This window comes from Octodon degus, unplaced genomic scaffold (assembly GCF_000260255.1).
Source record: "Octodon degus isolate 3935 unplaced genomic scaffold, OctDeg1.0 scaffold00163, whole genome shotgun sequence".
Classification (NCBI taxonomy): Eukaryota; Metazoa; Chordata; class Mammalia; order Rodentia; family Octodontidae; genus Octodon; species Octodon degus.
Genome location: NW_004524739.1, coordinates 5204033 through 5220541, shown reverse-complemented (window position 1 = coordinate 5220541; position 16509 = coordinate 5204033). Strand labels below are relative to the sequence as shown.

General features: G+C 53.7%; 1 protein-coding gene across 1 annotated transcript; it reads right to left on the bottom strand.

Annotated features, from left to right (window-relative positions):
* Window positions 1-682: 682 nt before the first annotated feature.
* On the bottom strand, window positions 683-7906 carry Hcrtr1 (hypocretin receptor 1). The gene is made up of 7 exons (XM_004642927.2): window positions 7579-7906; window positions 7247-7425; window positions 6143-6386; window positions 5819-5934; window positions 4063-4289; window positions 3062-3183; window positions 683-1532 (listed from the first exon to the last, which is right to left on the bottom strand). Exons 1-7 carry the CDS (start codon window positions 7775-7777, stop codon window positions 1342-1344), a joined length of 1278 nt encoding a protein of 425 aa, XP_004642984.1. The 5' UTR covers window positions 7778-7906; the 3' UTR covers window positions 683-1341.
* Between the last annotated feature and the right edge of the window lie 8603 nt (window positions 7907-16509).

Sequence of the window (16509 nt, the reverse complement as noted above, 5' to 3'; positions counted from 1 at the left end):
ATGGGAAGATGATATACAGCACACCATCCGCCTGTTCTGGGTAAAGTGGGGTGCCTAAGACGAGCCATGCCTAGGCACCCCTGGGTTGGACCCCACGGCCCACTCTGCTTCTCGACAGCTGAGGTCAGGGAGCCCGTGGCTCCACTAATCAACTTAAGCTGACCTGGTGGTGTGCATGGCTGAGCTGCCCCGGGCCAGATGTCTGCTGCGCCTCCCAGCAGAGCAGCACTTCAGAGCGTGCTCATGTCCTGCTCTGCCAATGAGGATCAGGGCCTCTGGCAGCCCTATAATCATCTCGGTGGCAGCTGGAGCACGTCTGGCCAAGTCTATAGCTTTTCCTTTTTATCCTATGAGTTCACAGAGAATAAAGAAGCCCTGATTTCCGAGAAGGTGAGGGAACAGCAAGTCCGTTCACCTGCTGCCTGCCCACCCTATCCCCTTGTTAGAGGGTACTGGGCTGGGAGCAGGCGGTGTGTCAAAGGTCATTGTGGGCATCAGGGGCTTGGCACCAGAGGAGCAGCACTGTGCACTCTGAGGCCTGGCCACGTCCGAGTGGGCTGGGGCAGGGGAGGTGTGCAGATAATAGCATTCCAGTACCTTCTTGTCTTGCCTTCCCCCAGCTGCCCCACCTTCTCCTAACCTGAGCAGCACAGATTTTGTGTAATGACAAGGAAAGGGAACATTCAGTACCAGGCTTTTAATTACGATTGCTTTGGGCTGCTGGCCTCCATGCTGAATGACTGTGTGGAGAGTGTTTTATCACAACGCAAAGCCAACAGGGTCCAACCTATTGTGCGTGCACTCAGAGCCTGGTGAGGCTGGGCTGTGCGTGTGGCCTCACTGGAGGGCTGGGCCCAGCTTAGTTCACACAGGCATCAGGGCAACTGGCCAAGTGCAGCCTTGGGCATTAGGGAGCCTCTGAGCCAGATGGAAATGCTGCGGGGACCTTTATGGCAGATGCCAGGGAGGGTCTATAATTGGCAGGAAGGAGAAGGGTCTTTGGGAGGAAGGCCAACATTGAAGATGAAGAGGGCAGGCAGTACTGTCAGGTATGGCCAAGCAAGAGAAGTACACTAGTAACCATATCCACAGCACTTCACAGTTTACAAAGAGCTTTCCACTTCCTTGGGCATGCTTAAGCTTCACATCCACCCTGCTTAGAGGACATAAGCTCAGAGGGGAGAATCACTTGCTCAGTCACACAGGCAGCAAAATCAGCACTGGAGCATCAGCCTTTCACTGCAGCCAGCAGCCTTTCCAAGGGGAGATCCCAGGAGCCAGAGAAGCGGCACAGGCAGGAATCAGCTGCTTGTCCCAGACCCTCCAGGGTGGCCCTCGGGCTCAGGGCAGCACCGTGGTGACACTGGTGAGTACCACATGCTCGGAGACTTTGGAGACAGAGCAACGGCTCTGCAAAGACAGGGACTTGTGACTGGTAGAGGAGCGGGAACTGGCGTCCTTCAGAGAGCTGCAGGGACCCATGCCAGGCAGGCAGCAGGAGAAGGCAGCCTTAAACTGCTCCCGGAATTTGCCTTGGTTGGGAGACAAAAGCCACAGCCATAAGGATACAAATGCAATGGGAAGGGGCCTTGAGCCCAAGTGACACCCACACTGCTCCAGCCTAGCTGCCTGCGAGGGGCAGGGAGAGAGGGTAGAGCTGGGATGGAGAGCCCTAGGGCAGCCTCAGCTCTGCCAGGGAGAGTGAGACAGAGGCCCCAGCCTGTTCCTGAGCAAAAATGCAATTGTCATCTGATTCCTTGACTGCACTCTGGCTTAGAGCCTGACTTAAGACGTGGCGTCTGGCTCAGGAGCCTCAGGTCACCTCTGCCCCGCTCATGCATATGTGGAGAGGGCTCAGGGCTCTGTTGCTAGGCTTTCCCCAGTTCTGGCCTGTGAGATGAGATGGCAACCGGCCTTTGCATGTGGCAGTCACACTGTGCCGGGCACCCTGAGCATCCCCGCACCCTGAGAGGCTGTAGTGCGTTGTCCTTGCTTCACAGAGATAGAACAGCTTGCCTAGCTCCACCAGCCAAAAACCTTCTTTGAAAAATGAAGAGAGAGAAGGGAGCACTGCACACCGCCCTACAGAGCCCATGATTAGCTGGGGAACGGAGGTGTTTTGGACACCTAACCCTCCCTGATCAGGCATCTCTGGTGCTCAGCATAAGGCAATGCACACAGTAGGTGCTCAGTAAGTGCAGATCAGCTAAAGACATCAGGAAGGCACTTGCCCTTTCCTCTCCTGGTCTCTGAGCTGGAGTCCAGGGAAGTAATTCTTGAGCTGCAGTGAGGATTTTACTGTTGAGCTCCCATCTCTTCAGGAGCCTCGGGTCTGAGGTCTTGTGAATCCTGTTGAATCAAGCCTGGAGGGCCAGGCCATTCCCTGCCTGAGACTAGCGGGGAGAGGTGGGAGCTGTAGGAGCTCAGGAAGCCCATGGCAGGAGCGGGGTCCAACAGGGTGGGTCTTCCAGCGGGAAGAGTCAGAGGGTTGTTGCTTGGGGTGGATCCAGGAGTAGCCCCCAAGATTCTGGCCATCCTGGCAATGTGTGTATCTGGGCAGCAGAACCCCTTTTGTATACCTGGACTGCCACTGCTGGGTTTTGTTTTGTTTTTGTCTTTAGTACAGGGTCTACAGGATCTCACTACATAGATAAGACTAGTAGTGATTCTCCTGTTTTCAGCCTCCCAAGCACTGGGATTACAGGCGCGTGCCACCACGTCTGGTCTCATTCACCGGACGACTGCTGTTGATGCTGTTTTTTCTGACTACTGGATTATGCAGTCATGCCCTCAGGCAGGGGCTCCTGACCCCCTCATCTCCTGGCCTGGCTTCCTCTGGGAAGATGGACTGCTACAGCCCTGCCCCTGCTCTTCCATTTGCTCACTAGTGCTCAGTCTGCTGTGCTATCCTGGGTGCTGGCCACTGTTAGAACTCTGCCCCTTGGATCAGGGTTCCATGCCCAGGAGAGAGCAGGTAAATCCTCCTGTACTGGGCCCTGGATTGGGATGAGGCTTGTTCCAGAAGCCACTCTTATTCACTCTTCCTGCTCAGCCCACTCACCACTGAGGAAGTTGTAGATGATGGGGTTGGCAGCGCTGTTGGCGTACACCAGCCAGTGGGAGAAGGTGAAGCAGGCGTAGACAGCTTCTCGGTCACTGGCTTGGCGGAACATCCCAAACACCCTAGCATGAGGGGAGAGGATAGTCAGGAATGGAGTGTTTGTGGGGTGGTCCTCATAGATCTTCAGGGTTGCCACTACCCACATCTGCCCACTGCATGGCCCTTGCCCAGCTCTGGGTCTTCCCTACAGTTTTGCAACCTCAATACAGTATGACTAGGGACAGGCACCAGGCTGTGTCTGCCATCGTCCATTCCCCTGGGCCCTCATCCACCTCCTCATGCATCCTCACAGCAACATGGGGAGTCGTAGACATCATCTGCCTTTCAGTTAGGGAAACTGAGGCTCAGAGAAGAAAGGTGACATGTTCAAGGTCACATACCAGGGCACAGCCATGCACAAACCTAGACTCTCCTGTACAACCATCCATACTCCTTCCTCAGCCCCCAGGGCCCTTCATCTGCCGTGCTCCTGTGTCCCTCTGCCTAGACTGCTGTCTTTCCAGACCTCTCTAGGCACGTGCCCTTACTCCCAGTCTCTGCCCAAGTGGCATTTCCTCCAAGGACCTTTAAAAATGACTATTATATCCAAAACAACAATTCCCCACTTCTATCCCTCTCTAGCCTCTTTCCCTATTTTACCTTCTTTCCCAGCAACTATGGCTGTCCAGTACCACACATGGATTTTTCTACTTTCTTTCTCTCACAGTGGAGAGTAGCTTCGGTCAAGGCTGCACCTTTGTCTGCCTTGTGCACCTGTTCACCCTGCGACTTGATGACAGTGGTGCCTAGGACCCACAGTCCATTTAGGGGTTGAGGCGATGAGGAACAGAGCTCAGAGAGCAGCAGCTTACCCCCGTCACACAGTGCAGAAGTGAGGGAGCAAAGAGTTCCTTCATCAGCCCCACAATTCTTCCCCCCACCTCCTCTCTCTGTACTCTCACCTCTTGAGGACATTGAGGACGCTGATTGGCAGGTAGCAGAGGGCGAAGACCAGCAGCACCACCATCAGCATCTTGGCCGTCTTCCTCCGAGCTCGCATCTGCTTCACCTCAGCCAGAAAAGCGCGGGCCCGGGGCTGGGGCTCGGTGCTGGGGCCCTGGCCCTGCTCCTCCAGCTGGTCTGAGGGCCGCTTCCAGTTCCGTACCAGGGCTGAGGTGGTGCCGGGGATCTGTCCGGCAGACACAGACACAGCAGGGCTGGTACGGCTCCTGGGAAGGGCCATTCTCTCTTGCTGGGGGCGGCTCCAGGCTGGACCATGGAGCAGGGTGGAGGTGAGCAACAGAATAAACTCTAGCAATAGGACAAACTTGGTGCTTATGATAAAGACAAGCTTGCCAGACTTGGGGTGGCATCACACACCAGGGCAGGACAGGGCTCCATGATTACAGCCGCATTCTCCATTATTGGCTCACTGTGAAACCACCTACAGCATGCTTTTGGAAAGGTCTTAGTAGCCCTTTGCCGCCAGGAGCCTCAGTTGGGGACCCTTGGCAAGGCCCCGGGCACTTATCTTCCTTAACCTCCAGCTCTGTCTTTGGGGTGGGCTGAGTCGTGCCTCTGTCTGGCCTGTGTCAGACTGTGAGGAGGACTGGCCTAGGGACAATGAGGGCAGCAGGATGGCTCTGGGCCTCAGAGCATGAGTCCCTGCCTGGGTCCACGTCCATAAACCTGGGTGATACGGAGCTCCTGGAGCAGCCACAGGCATCCTTGAAGCCCCCAGTCCTGCCGTCACCATGGGAACGCAAATCACCCCACAACAGAGGGCGATGGGCTGGAGTGCAGGAAACAAAGTCTGGAGTTGGCTTTGACAACCATGAGCCATGTGGCCTTCCAAGCCTTGGGTTCCTTTCTGTCACATGAGGAGGACAGTGTCTTTGCCCTACAGGCAGGCCTAAGAGGCTGGGAGGAGCAGACGGCAGGGTGTGGTGGACCCAGGCATGCCCGCATGGCAAAGCCTGGATCTAACCATCTCCCCACCCACTCCTGCATGGCCTGAGTGTGTGTGAGTACTGGGTATGGAAGGTGACATCCGAACTTGAGCACACTCTGGCCTGCGCATTCTCACTGCCGGGTGCTGACCCAGTCTTACTCTGGCTTGTGCTGAGGTCTCCGAACATCCCTCTCCCCATGAAACCCACTTGTAGAGGAGCACAGGAGTCAGCCCTGGAACTGGCAGGCTCCACCCTCACTGGCCTTGGCAGGAGGGCTGCTCCTGCTCAGCACTGCGACGGGGTAATTCTACCTCTCTTGTTAGACCCTTGTAGACACTGGATGCAAAGCCTGATTGGGCAAGCAACGTGAAGCTGCTGTTATTGTGGTGGTGGTGCTACATGTAAGCATTGGAACCGCATGGAGCTAGGTTTTTATCTCTGATTCTGTACTCACTATGTGAGTGCTTTGGGGGGCCTTTCAGTGCTCTTCAGGGTCTCTATTACCTATTAAGTGGGGGAATAAGATGTGGTAGCAAAGAGGCTGCAAGATCATTTGGGCCAAGTGGCACAATAAATGGCAGCTACTGAACTAGAAGGATGTTGGTCACTCTTGTGCCCTTTTGGGTCTTGAGAGCCCATGTCCCTAGGCCTGGCCACCGCTGGCTGCAGCCAGAGGGTGTGTTCCGAAGGCAGAGGCATGTCTGCTCCCTTAGACTGGTGGCCCCACCCCTCCCTGCCCAGCCAGTGCTACCAGAGTGGGCCTCACCTGGCGGCCCCAGAGCTTGCGGAAGATCTGGAAATAGGCCATGGCCATGAGGCCGAGCGGGGCCAAGTAGGTGACGATGAAGAAGCAACTGTGGTAGATCTTGGGGTAGAGTTCATCTGGAGGAGCCGAGAGACATAAGGATCAGCCAATCTCAGAGCCCCATCCTGTCCTGAGAGTGATGCCACCGTGTCCCAACCAGGGCCAAAGAAAGGCTTGGGGAAGCTCCATCCCATGTGGGCACCATGGCAGAGTCCATTTTAGAGGGACCCTCCAGCAGCTAGGAATACCCATACTAGAGGTCCCCTGATAGATGCGCACCATTACCTGCCCAGTGTTCGTCGCACACAGAGAAGAGCCGGGTGCGGTTGGCTAGCTCGGGCAGCACACTGCTACATTCCATGACAGCAGCCTGGGGCACCATGACAGCCAGTGACACGGCCCAGATGCCCAGGATGGAGCCTCGGGCACGCCGGGCAGTGCTCTTGAACAGCAGTGGGTGGCAGATGGCATACCAGCGGTCCAGGGCGATGAAGCTGAGTGTCAGCACTGCCACTGACACCGATACGGCCTGCCTCACGGAAATACAACATTAGAGGCATGAGGGGTAGTTGTCTGGGGTTGGGGGCACTGCTCAGAGCTACTCGGTAGAGTACAAATCTTGAGTCTGCCACTTACTAGAGTCATCTGGGAAGTCACAAATCTCTGAGCCTCATCTGTAGAATGGGAATATACCACCTACCTGGCAGGATACTGGTGACACTTAATAAACTCATGTATGAAAAATGTTGAATGAGAGATCTGGCACAGGACAGGTGTCCCCCTATTGTAAATTTTTATTTATACTTATGGAACTTGCTGTGTGACATACACTGTTCTCCTGATCCACACAACAACCCATCAGATGGGTGCTATGTTATAGATGAGGAGCCTGAGGCACAAAATTCTCTTTGTCTTCATGCTTAAGATCACCACAGCTAATCAGCCGAGCAGAAAGCCTCAAAAGATTGGGAAACCCAAGAGGGACTTCTTTCACCCGAGAAAGCCACCATTTCCTCAAGAGGTTGAGAAAAAGTTCTCATTCTGGGAGGCAGAGATGAGTGTGGGCCAGCAGTGTAGGAGGCATGGCCTCCAGGGGTGGCCTACACACATCTGGTCCCCCAGGGGTCAGGAAGCAGGTCCACTGTTAGTGTCTGTGTCACTGTAGGCTTGTCCCTCTCTCTTCTGTGCGCCCATGTGCTCAGGTGACTGTGTGTGTGTGTGTACACGGCCTGCCCTTGCCGGCAGTAGGGATGACTCTGCAGGGATGCTGAGCCACTGTGATCTGTCTGACAGGCAAGCCTGAGGGCCAACAAGACCTACATAAAGCGGTGGGCTGCTTTGGAAAAGTGTGATGTATGGGCATCGGTGAGTGGTGCCCACAGAGCTCACCTGAAGGTAGGGGATGATCTTGCAGAGGGTATGGCCGAAGAGCCAGGACTCAGTGATATCCACCAGCAGGCTGGCGGGCAAGCAGATGGCCGTTACCAGCACATCAGCCAGGGACAGGTTGACAATGAAGTAGTTGGTGACCGTCCTCATGTGGTGGTTTCGCCACACTGCCAGGCAGACTGAGCCATGGGGGAGAGAGGAAGAAACCAGCGGCAAAGCCATGCCCACTCCAGTTCACACCCAGCCTGGGAGTCCCCTGATCTTTACAGGCCCAGGAGCCCCTCCAGTCCCTAGGGGAGCCCTCAGTACCACAGCACAAGAAGCAGACCTACCCAGGGTGTTGCCCACCAGGGCTATAAGGAACACGACCACATAGGCTGCGATGAGAACCCACTCATACTGCTTCGGGTACAGATAGTCACGCCACAGATAGCGCAGAAGCTCGTCTTCGTAGTCTGGAGGCATGGGGGATGGCTCCCCACTGCCAGTGGGGACCCCAGGCTGGGCCCCTGAGGTGGTCGAGGGCTCCATGAGATCAGGAGCCTCTGCAGCCGAGGGGCATCCTGGACTCTGCGGGGATGGGGGAGTCTGGTCCAGTCCTCAACTTGCACCCAGGCTTTTGGGGTCTCAGCCTAAAGCTCCTGGAAGGAGGAAGGAAACATTAGGGATGGTGCCTGGAGCTTTGAATGTGGACGGCCTCCTAGTTCTCAGCTGTGGACCTGGGTTACGGCCGAATTCCACACGGATTGCTCGGGTGTCGGTTACCTCATCCCCTTCACCCTCCATTTCGCCATCCAGTGCAGTCCAACGGTACCTACCTTCCAGGGGCACGGCGAGGAGCAACGTGCTCTAACCTGTGCTGAGTGCTGGCACAGGAGGCTGGCCTTACAGACGCTGCCTGTACCATTATCGAGCCCTGCTCTGCGGATGAGGAGAGGTTGTGCCCCTTGCTCCAGGTCACAGAGCGACTAAGCCAAACCTGATGGAATCCACCAAACACTACAGATTTGGGAAAAGCTGTTCCGATTGCAAACATTCTTTTTGTGTGCATTCATAGGATTATTTTTGGTCAGAAAAAAAGGATCAAGGCAGGTGTTAGAGACCAAGGTCCCGCCCACCAGACCCTGCCCTGTGGGTGCACGCACAAATGTCCAGAAAAGATGCAGGGAGACGGTAGTGACCACCCCCCTGGCTGCTCTCCTCCGCCCCCCATATCCCACCCTGCGGGGTGCTTGGGTGCACAGCTAGGCCCTGCTCCCAGCCCCGGGCCGCGATGCTCCCCTGTGGCCGCCAGGGGTCGCTAGGTGGGTGTGCAGGCCGCTCTCCATTCATAAATCCGGCCTCGCTCCCGGCGCCTCCCTCCTGCCTAAAACCCCTCCTTCTCCGGGGCTGGGCAGGGACGACCCCGGACGTGTGTAGTAGGGTTAATGGTCCCTGGAGACCCGTGGGGGTGAGGGAGGGGATTCTGCATCCCGTGGGGTTCGGCCGGCCGGCTTCCTCGCCGGGACCTCCCTGCACCTGGAGGCTGCGGGGAACTGCGGAGGGTGAGCAAGAGCGCTTGGGGTTCCGCAGGAGCCTGCCTGGAGGTGAGCAGAGTCGGATGATGACCCAGCCTCCCAGCATCCAGGTTACCCACCCGCAAGAGTCGGCCCCCCTCCTCCCCCCCCCCGCCACAGGTCCTTCGGAACCCTGAGCCCTAGCCCAGGGGTCCCCCCACACCCCGCACCTGTTGGCTTCGGAACCTGGGCGTTTTCAGCTGCTGGTCCCTCGACCATGCGCCCGGAACTTCGCCTTCCTCTGGGAAAGGCTGGGCCCCTGAGCGCGGGGTTGGGGAGAGGGCCAAGCAGCCCCCTCCCGAGGCGCCGCTGCCTGAGTCCCCGGCTGGGCGCAAGCCCTGGCTTCAGTGCGGGCGGTGGCTCGGCGCGGGCTTCACAGAACTGCGCGCTCTGGGGAGGGAAGCCCCAGCCCGGTCTGGGCTCCAGGTCTCCCAGCCTGAGACCCAGAGGAGGGTGGGACGAGCTCATCCTCCTCGCCTGTCACTTCACGCTTGCATCCTACCTCCATTCATGCGTCCACCCGTTCATTCATAAGGTCCGCGTTCATTCAACATTTATGTTCCCCGCCACCGCGCATTCAGGGCACGCCTAATGTGTGCAGAGGTCCCCGGCAGCGTCCGGCCCCACCTCTCCTCGCCGCCTACCTCTCCCATGAGGATGGTGGCACAGGTTGGTCGCAGGGATGACAGGCTGCCTGCACCTCTTCCAGCCACTCTCTGGGTGCTGCTGGAGCAGCTCTCAGCGATGCCAGAAAGCCTTGCTCTCATCTCCTGGTTGTATCGGCCCTTGAGGCTGATTTTTTGTTCATACTTACCTTTGCCCTCCCAAGACAGGGATGGTGGTGAAGACAGGAGAGGAAAGCCAGAGGGGCTCAGGAATTCAACAAATATCTACCAAGCTGTGTGTGAGGCAACGAACCTATATAATCGCGCTGCCATTCCTATAGGGTACGAGGAGCATGATCTCATTTAATCACCACACCAACCTGGTGAGGGAGCTGATGCTGTTCCCATTATACAGATGGGGACTGGCTGAGCTTGGCTCAGTGATTTGCCCAAGGTCACCCAGAAGAGTCAGAGTTGGGCTCAAGGCTGGACTCCTTTCAGTTCTGGCTGGTAGGTGAGCTGCCAGGCACCTCACCTATGGTGTGTGTGGAGCTGGGAGGGAATTCAGGGCGCAGTGGGGCAGGTGGCACTGCCAGGGCTTCCTAGAACAGGAACGCCTACATGGAGATTTGAAGAATGAGAATGCGGCCTTGCAGGGGGCTGGTACTGGAGGAGAGGTCTTCAGGGTAGAGGAAGCAGCAGGTGCAAAGGTTTGTGGCCTTCTAGGAGTAACAGGTGGGTGAAAGGTCACACCTTGGCTTCTGGCAGTCACTCTGGCCATTCTCTGCCTCAGGACAGGAGCTCCCTAGCATACAGACCCCACCCAGCTTTCTCAGCCTTTAGCTTCCCACGACTCCTCTCCTTCTCTACTCCTTTGAGGTGACTGCTTGGGTGACCTCCATCTTCCTCTGCAGTCAAAGCCCTTTGCAAAGGTGCTGGGGAAGCTCTGCTGGGCAAGGGACACATGGGAGGGGAGCTCGGGCAGCACCCTGAGGGGCCCATGGACTTGCTTCCGCAGAACAGAAGGCAGGGCTGAGGCTAACCCCACAGCAGAACTTTCTCCTGGGTGTCTGCACCTCGGGTGATGAGTCATAGATCCTGGTGATTCCAAAACTCTCACCTGCTCTAGGAGCTGTCTGGGGTGGAGGAAGAGATGTGGAACTGAAGAAGAGAGGGACTGGCTGGGGGGTGTGTATGTGTGTGTGTGTGTGTGTGTGTGCGTGTGTGTGTGTGTGTGTACACCTGTATGGGGGAGTCATTGTGTCACAGATGGGTTGTGTGTGTCTAGGTTGTGAGGGTTTTTGTCTCCTTGCATGCGGGTCAAGGACAAGCTCGAGTTGATTGGAGGTCAGCCTGGGTGGGGTGCACCTGTGGGTGTCTTGATCTGTTCCTGTATTTTGGTGCTTGGGTCTGTAAGGTACACGTTGGGGGAGGGGTCTATCTGAACTGTATTCTGAGCAGCACTGGCCTCTGGTGTGCTCCCCTGTGAACGCGGGAATACCTTTGTGTCTGTGACTGAGTGTGTGAATGTGGAACTTGGTACATCTGCTGCCACAGTGATGACTCAGCCCTCTGAGACATTCCCCCCACCCCAACCTCTCATCTAAAGCTGCAAGCCCTTGTTGAGTACAGACTGGGGAGGGGGCTGCAGACTGGAGAGGGGGGATGGGAGGCAGATCATGCAGGGACAATCAAAGGACAGCTGCAACAAACGGGATGCAGGCCCTGAAGCGGAAGGTGCAGATCTGCCTGTGTGTGGGCGGTGGGTACCAGCTGAGCCCACACAGCCTAGTCTCAGAACCCAGCCAAAGCTGAGAACTATGTAATTTACAGCCTCCCAGACAAGCGGGGTCAGAGTGAGCAGAGGGCTCCCCAAGTCCTCCAGTCATTTCATGAGGGTGTATGTGTCTAGGTGGGGAGTGAATCACAGCTAAGAGTCTCCCCACCCCAGGCAGATTGTATCCACTTTCTCAGAGACAGTCCCATCATTCCTTATGAGGGAACCTGAGTCTCCAACTTTCTCCTCTTTATTCCTATGTATATTTGGTCCTCTTTATTCCCCAAATAGCTGCTTGCTCAATAAGAGATCATAGGTAACAAATCTTTTCCTCCCAAATCAGACCTAGGCCAGCAGGAAACTGCAGGCACCAGGTCCCTCCGGGCCTGAGGGAGTTCAGCCCACTCAGGTATAATCTGAGGGTGGGGAAGCCTGTTATTTGGCCTAGCTGGACCGGATGGAGACTCCAGAGTCTGTGCTCGGGGGGATTCTTGGGGGCCCCAAGGCCAGTGGTACCCTGGCAGACTCGTAGGAGTAGCAGTTGCTTGGTTTTTGGTCGTAGCAGCACTGGCTTTGGGAGCTCCTGGCAAAATGCCTGGGCCTAGGAGAGACCAAGAACCTCTCCAGGCTGGGCCCTTGGTCCTGGCGCCTGCTCTGCCCAGGGAGGACCGACTTGAGCTTTGCTCAAGCTGTCTGTCAAGTGGTACCCACATGACCTCTTTCCTGGAACCAGCCAGCCCCAGCCATGTTGATCTAATCCTGAGTCTCCAAGCCATAGGTCCCTATCAAATCCGTCTTCAAGTGTCAGCCTGGGCAGTGGCCTCAGGTGCTTACCCCTCCTCCACTCTCAATTTGGCTGTGACTTACAGTAACCTCTGTCTGGCAAGGACTGGAGCAATTGAAATATAATTCGGTTTTCCACTTGCTAATGCTCCTGCAGGCCTGCAGGTGTGCGGGAGACTCTGGATGGGCAGGGGTGCCTTTTCAAGAGGAGAGCGCTCAGAAAACAAGCAAGAGTAGAGGCAACCAGGACTGGGTTGTGGGCCTGGAAAGTGGGTGTTAGGTCTGGGGAGGCCACCAGGCAAGCAGTGGGGTTTAGATGCTTGGGCCAAGCTGCACTGGCCTCTGAGAACACCTATAAAGTAGGCATTCCCTGTTGGGGGGCACAGAGAAGTGTCCTCTGTGTTCTGGGCTGGGCCCTGTGTTCAGCCTATGGCCCGATTGCCTCAGGTCTTGGTGGCTTGAAGAGGCCAACACTAGGAATGCAGGAGCCCCGAGCCCAGAGTCCAGCATCCTTCATGGCTGTGAAAGCTATTGAGATTGTTTGTGTTAGTTTTTTGAGACACTGTCTCACTAGGTAGCCCTGGCTGGCCTTGAACTCACTCCCTAGGTAAGGCAGGAAAAAATGATTGGAGAGAGCAGTTTTCTACCCATTCACTCATCCATGTGCTCACTCAACACATGCTGATGGCTGGCCAGAGAGAGGGGCTGCTGTTTAGGCTGGAACACCTTGACATAGACCAGGGCTTCGGGATGGTACTGATACCTGTAGAAGTCAGGCAGGAAATGGACTGGATTTGGGACAGACAGTGATAACGTATGTGAGCCCAAAGAGAAAACTGGCCGATCTCCAGAGTGTGCCGGGTCTAGTGCCAAGGGGAGAGCAGGAGCACAGCGCTGGGGCCAGAAAAGCTAGACAGCCAGCTCGGCTGCCTATTACTGTGTGATCTTAGGATGGTGCTGCCTTAACCTCTGTGATGCAGAGGAGATCTGTGGCCTCCAAAGATCTCTATATCCTGGAGTAGCGCAGTGGGAGAGTGTATCGCACGTGTGTGAGCCCTCCCCTTCCCCAAAAGCCACATTCTAATCCCTAGAATTGGAACGTATCACAGGGCAAAAGGGACTTTGCATATGCAATTAAATAAGGACCTTGAGATGGGAAGATGATTGTGGATTATCCAGGTGGTCCCAGTAGGATCACAGCCTTATGAGAGGGCAGCAGGACATCAGGAAGAAGAGATGTGACAAGGGAAGCAGATGCTGAAGCAATGCTGCTGCTAGGTGGCCACAAGATGAGCAAAGTGATGGCCTTAGAGGCATGTGCTCCCCAGAGCCTCCGGCTGCCATGAAGCCCTGCTGACGCCTGCTGCAGTTCTGGGTGTCTGACTTCCAGTACTGTCTGGCCACTAAATTTGTGGTGATCTGTTCCAGCGGCAACTGGAAACTGACATCCTTTCTGTGTCCCATGTCACTAGTTATGAGACCTCTGTGGTTGCCATTACGTGACGATTCACCAAGACCATGGAAGTGTGCAGAGCAATGGGACCAGGGCACCAGCGCGACAGGGCACCAGCGCAGCACAGACAGACACGTGCTTATGCAAAACATTTGAACAATGCTTTCCTATTTCAAAGTCAAAGTGCTCATCAGAGGATGAATCTGATCTCTGTCAGACATCCTTATGCTTAGCTTAGAGTTTTACATTGTTTGTATTTTTGAATACTATTAGGGGTGAAGGCTACTAGAGCTCTAAATCTTAAAATAATGGATAATAGCAGTAGTGGACAATGATCATAGTAAATGTGTGCTATTGTGGTTATTTTGACATGGGAACACTCAAGGGAAAGTAAAGGGAGAGGTGAGTTCTTCCTGATTGGGATGTGAGGGGAAAGGTAGGGAGCTGGAGGGTTTCTCTCTGTGATCTGAATCACCAGACACTTAAGGAAAATCTAGAATAGAAGAAAGACTAAGATAAACACAAATATTCCAGAGGTAACTTGGGCTGGGTCTTAAGGGATGAGTAAGAGTTTATAGATTTGCTTTAAATGAGATGCTTTGGGCAAGAGTGGAAGAGGAGAAGGGTATAGTGTGGGGGAGGCATGGGCCCAGGCAAGGGCTGCATGAAAGGCCTGTTCTGGGACCACCCCAAGCGTCTTTGCTCCAGGGTGCTCCCAGAAGAGGGAGCAATGAGAAACAAGGATGGACAGAGATGGGGCAGGGCTGGCTTGAGAGTCAGCTAAGGTGCTTGGACTCCGCTCATCCCCAAGGCAATGGGGCCCCCAGAGAGTTTAAGTGAGGGTGGGACAGAGACGGATCCACAATTCTGCGCTGCAATTTAAACACAACTGACATTAATAAAGATAGACTTTCCTTGTAAAATAGTCAAACCCTTCAGAAGAAAACAACATCATTATTTTTAATTATTTAGAGTAGCTCCTGACTCCTGCATTAGAATATAACTACTGCCACCAAAAGCTCCCCTCCCCCTCCTGACAGTGGTTTTGAAAGAGGAAAGTTTCATGCAGGCCTAGTGCGGCTAACAGGATAGATGATTGTGGTTATGTGCACGGAAGTTGGTGCCCTACTCGCAGTCAGTGTTCATGGGTTTGACACTTACCTTCTGTGAGACCCTGGCCACACTAGTCAACTTCTCTCAACTTGGTTTTCAACATCTGTGAAGTGGAAACAATGTAGTGTCACTCTGTGGTGGGGAGAATAATGTTCCCCCAAAGCTGTCTGCATCCTAATTGCTAGAACCTGTGGCCAGAAGGACTATGTAGAATTGATTAAGCTCGGAATTTCAAGATGGGACATTGAAGTGGCTCTAGAGTAATCATAAGGATCCTTATAAGACAGAGGCAGGAAATCAGGGGAATAGGGGATGTGCTGATGGAGGCATGGGTGTGGTGATACAAGGACAGCATTGTGAGCCAAAGGAGGACAGGATCCACTAGAAACTAGAAAACAGCAGCAGTGAATGTCCCTGAGTCTGCAGAAGCAAGCAGCTGACACATTGATTTTAGGTGTCTGACCTCCAATACTGCAGAAGGATAAATCTGTGTTGTTTTAGGTCCCTATGCTTGTGATAGTTTACTACAGCTACCATCAGAAATAAATATACATCTTCATTAGGTTGGATGAATTAATATACGCAAAGCAGTTGGAAAAGCACCTAACATAACTAGCACAGATATATGTATTAGCCATTATTATTCATGGCAAAACTCTTGGCCTGGGTCAGAGACAGCTGGTCACATCTATATCACAACTAATGGAGAAGCACATCACTTCTCTGTACATACAGGTGGCCTCAGCTTGGCTACCTGGTTGGATATAGCTGCAAGGGAGGCTGGGAAATGGCCTGGAGAGCCAATTCAGCTGGTGCCCAGCTGAAATGTAAGGTTTCTATGACTAAAGAGTGAAAGGAGCTGGTGAGATACCTTGGGGATCTAAGCACCTGCCTGACAAGCACAAGGACCTGGGTTCAATCCCTGGTACTGTATGTGTGTGGCCCTACACTGAGCCAGCCACTGAAATTGGGTGTGGTGGTGCACACCTGTAATCCCAGCACTGGGGAGGCTGAGACAGGAGGATCATTATGAGTCTGAGCTGCCTAGTGAGATCCTGTACCAAAAAAATAAATCTTTTTTTTTTTGTTGTTGTTGTTGAACCTGGGATTGAACTCAGGCCCTTGTGCTTGCCAGGCAAGCACTTATTATACTGAGCCATCTCCCCAGCCCCCCAAAAAAAATCTTAAAAAAAAGAACGAAAGGAGGCAACTATGGGAGGATTAACAATGTCTAATTCCTCTTATGGAAGATGAGAAGTTTAACAAAGGTAACTTCCCTCCAGAGTTTGCCTGTATATACATTTGTCTGGCTTGCCTTTCTTGTGCCATTAATTTTATGCAATAATCCGTGACTCCCCGCTGTGTAAGATGAGGCATCCTTTATCACTCTTGCCCTCCCTCCCCTTAGCTCCTGTTAGTAAAGCACTACATTTGCATCTGGTTCTATATTCAGAATTAAAAATGTTCTAGTTTTGTGTATTGTCTGCCTCTGAGTTTCAAATATTGAAAATCAATAAGGTATTTAAAAAAATACTATGCTTGTATAAACATTATTCTCTGCAGAGCCAAGTAGCATCCTGGAATCCACAGAGAAGAAATTAATCTTAGGGTTTAAATGCTGCTCGAAGGGAAAATTTCAAGGCTAAAAGTTCCAGTGTATTCTGCTACACTTCCTCCAATACTTAAAATCATATTACATTTTCATTCGTCTCATATTTGGGCTATTATTTTCTTATAAAACTTTTGGTCCCTTACAGTTCCTAATTGCTCTTCTCTTTTCTTCTTTAGAGAAGAAGCATATGTCTTTTAAATCAGGGCATTAAAATCTTCCAGCTTCTTAACTGCATTATTTGCTGAATGAAGCCTATTTTCTTAACGTTTTTCTCCACGCTGACTGATTTCCTGCCCTAATTTTGACAGATGGCTCTATGAACCTCTGGTATTTCTAGTCATTGTACTCCTGGGCTAATTCCACC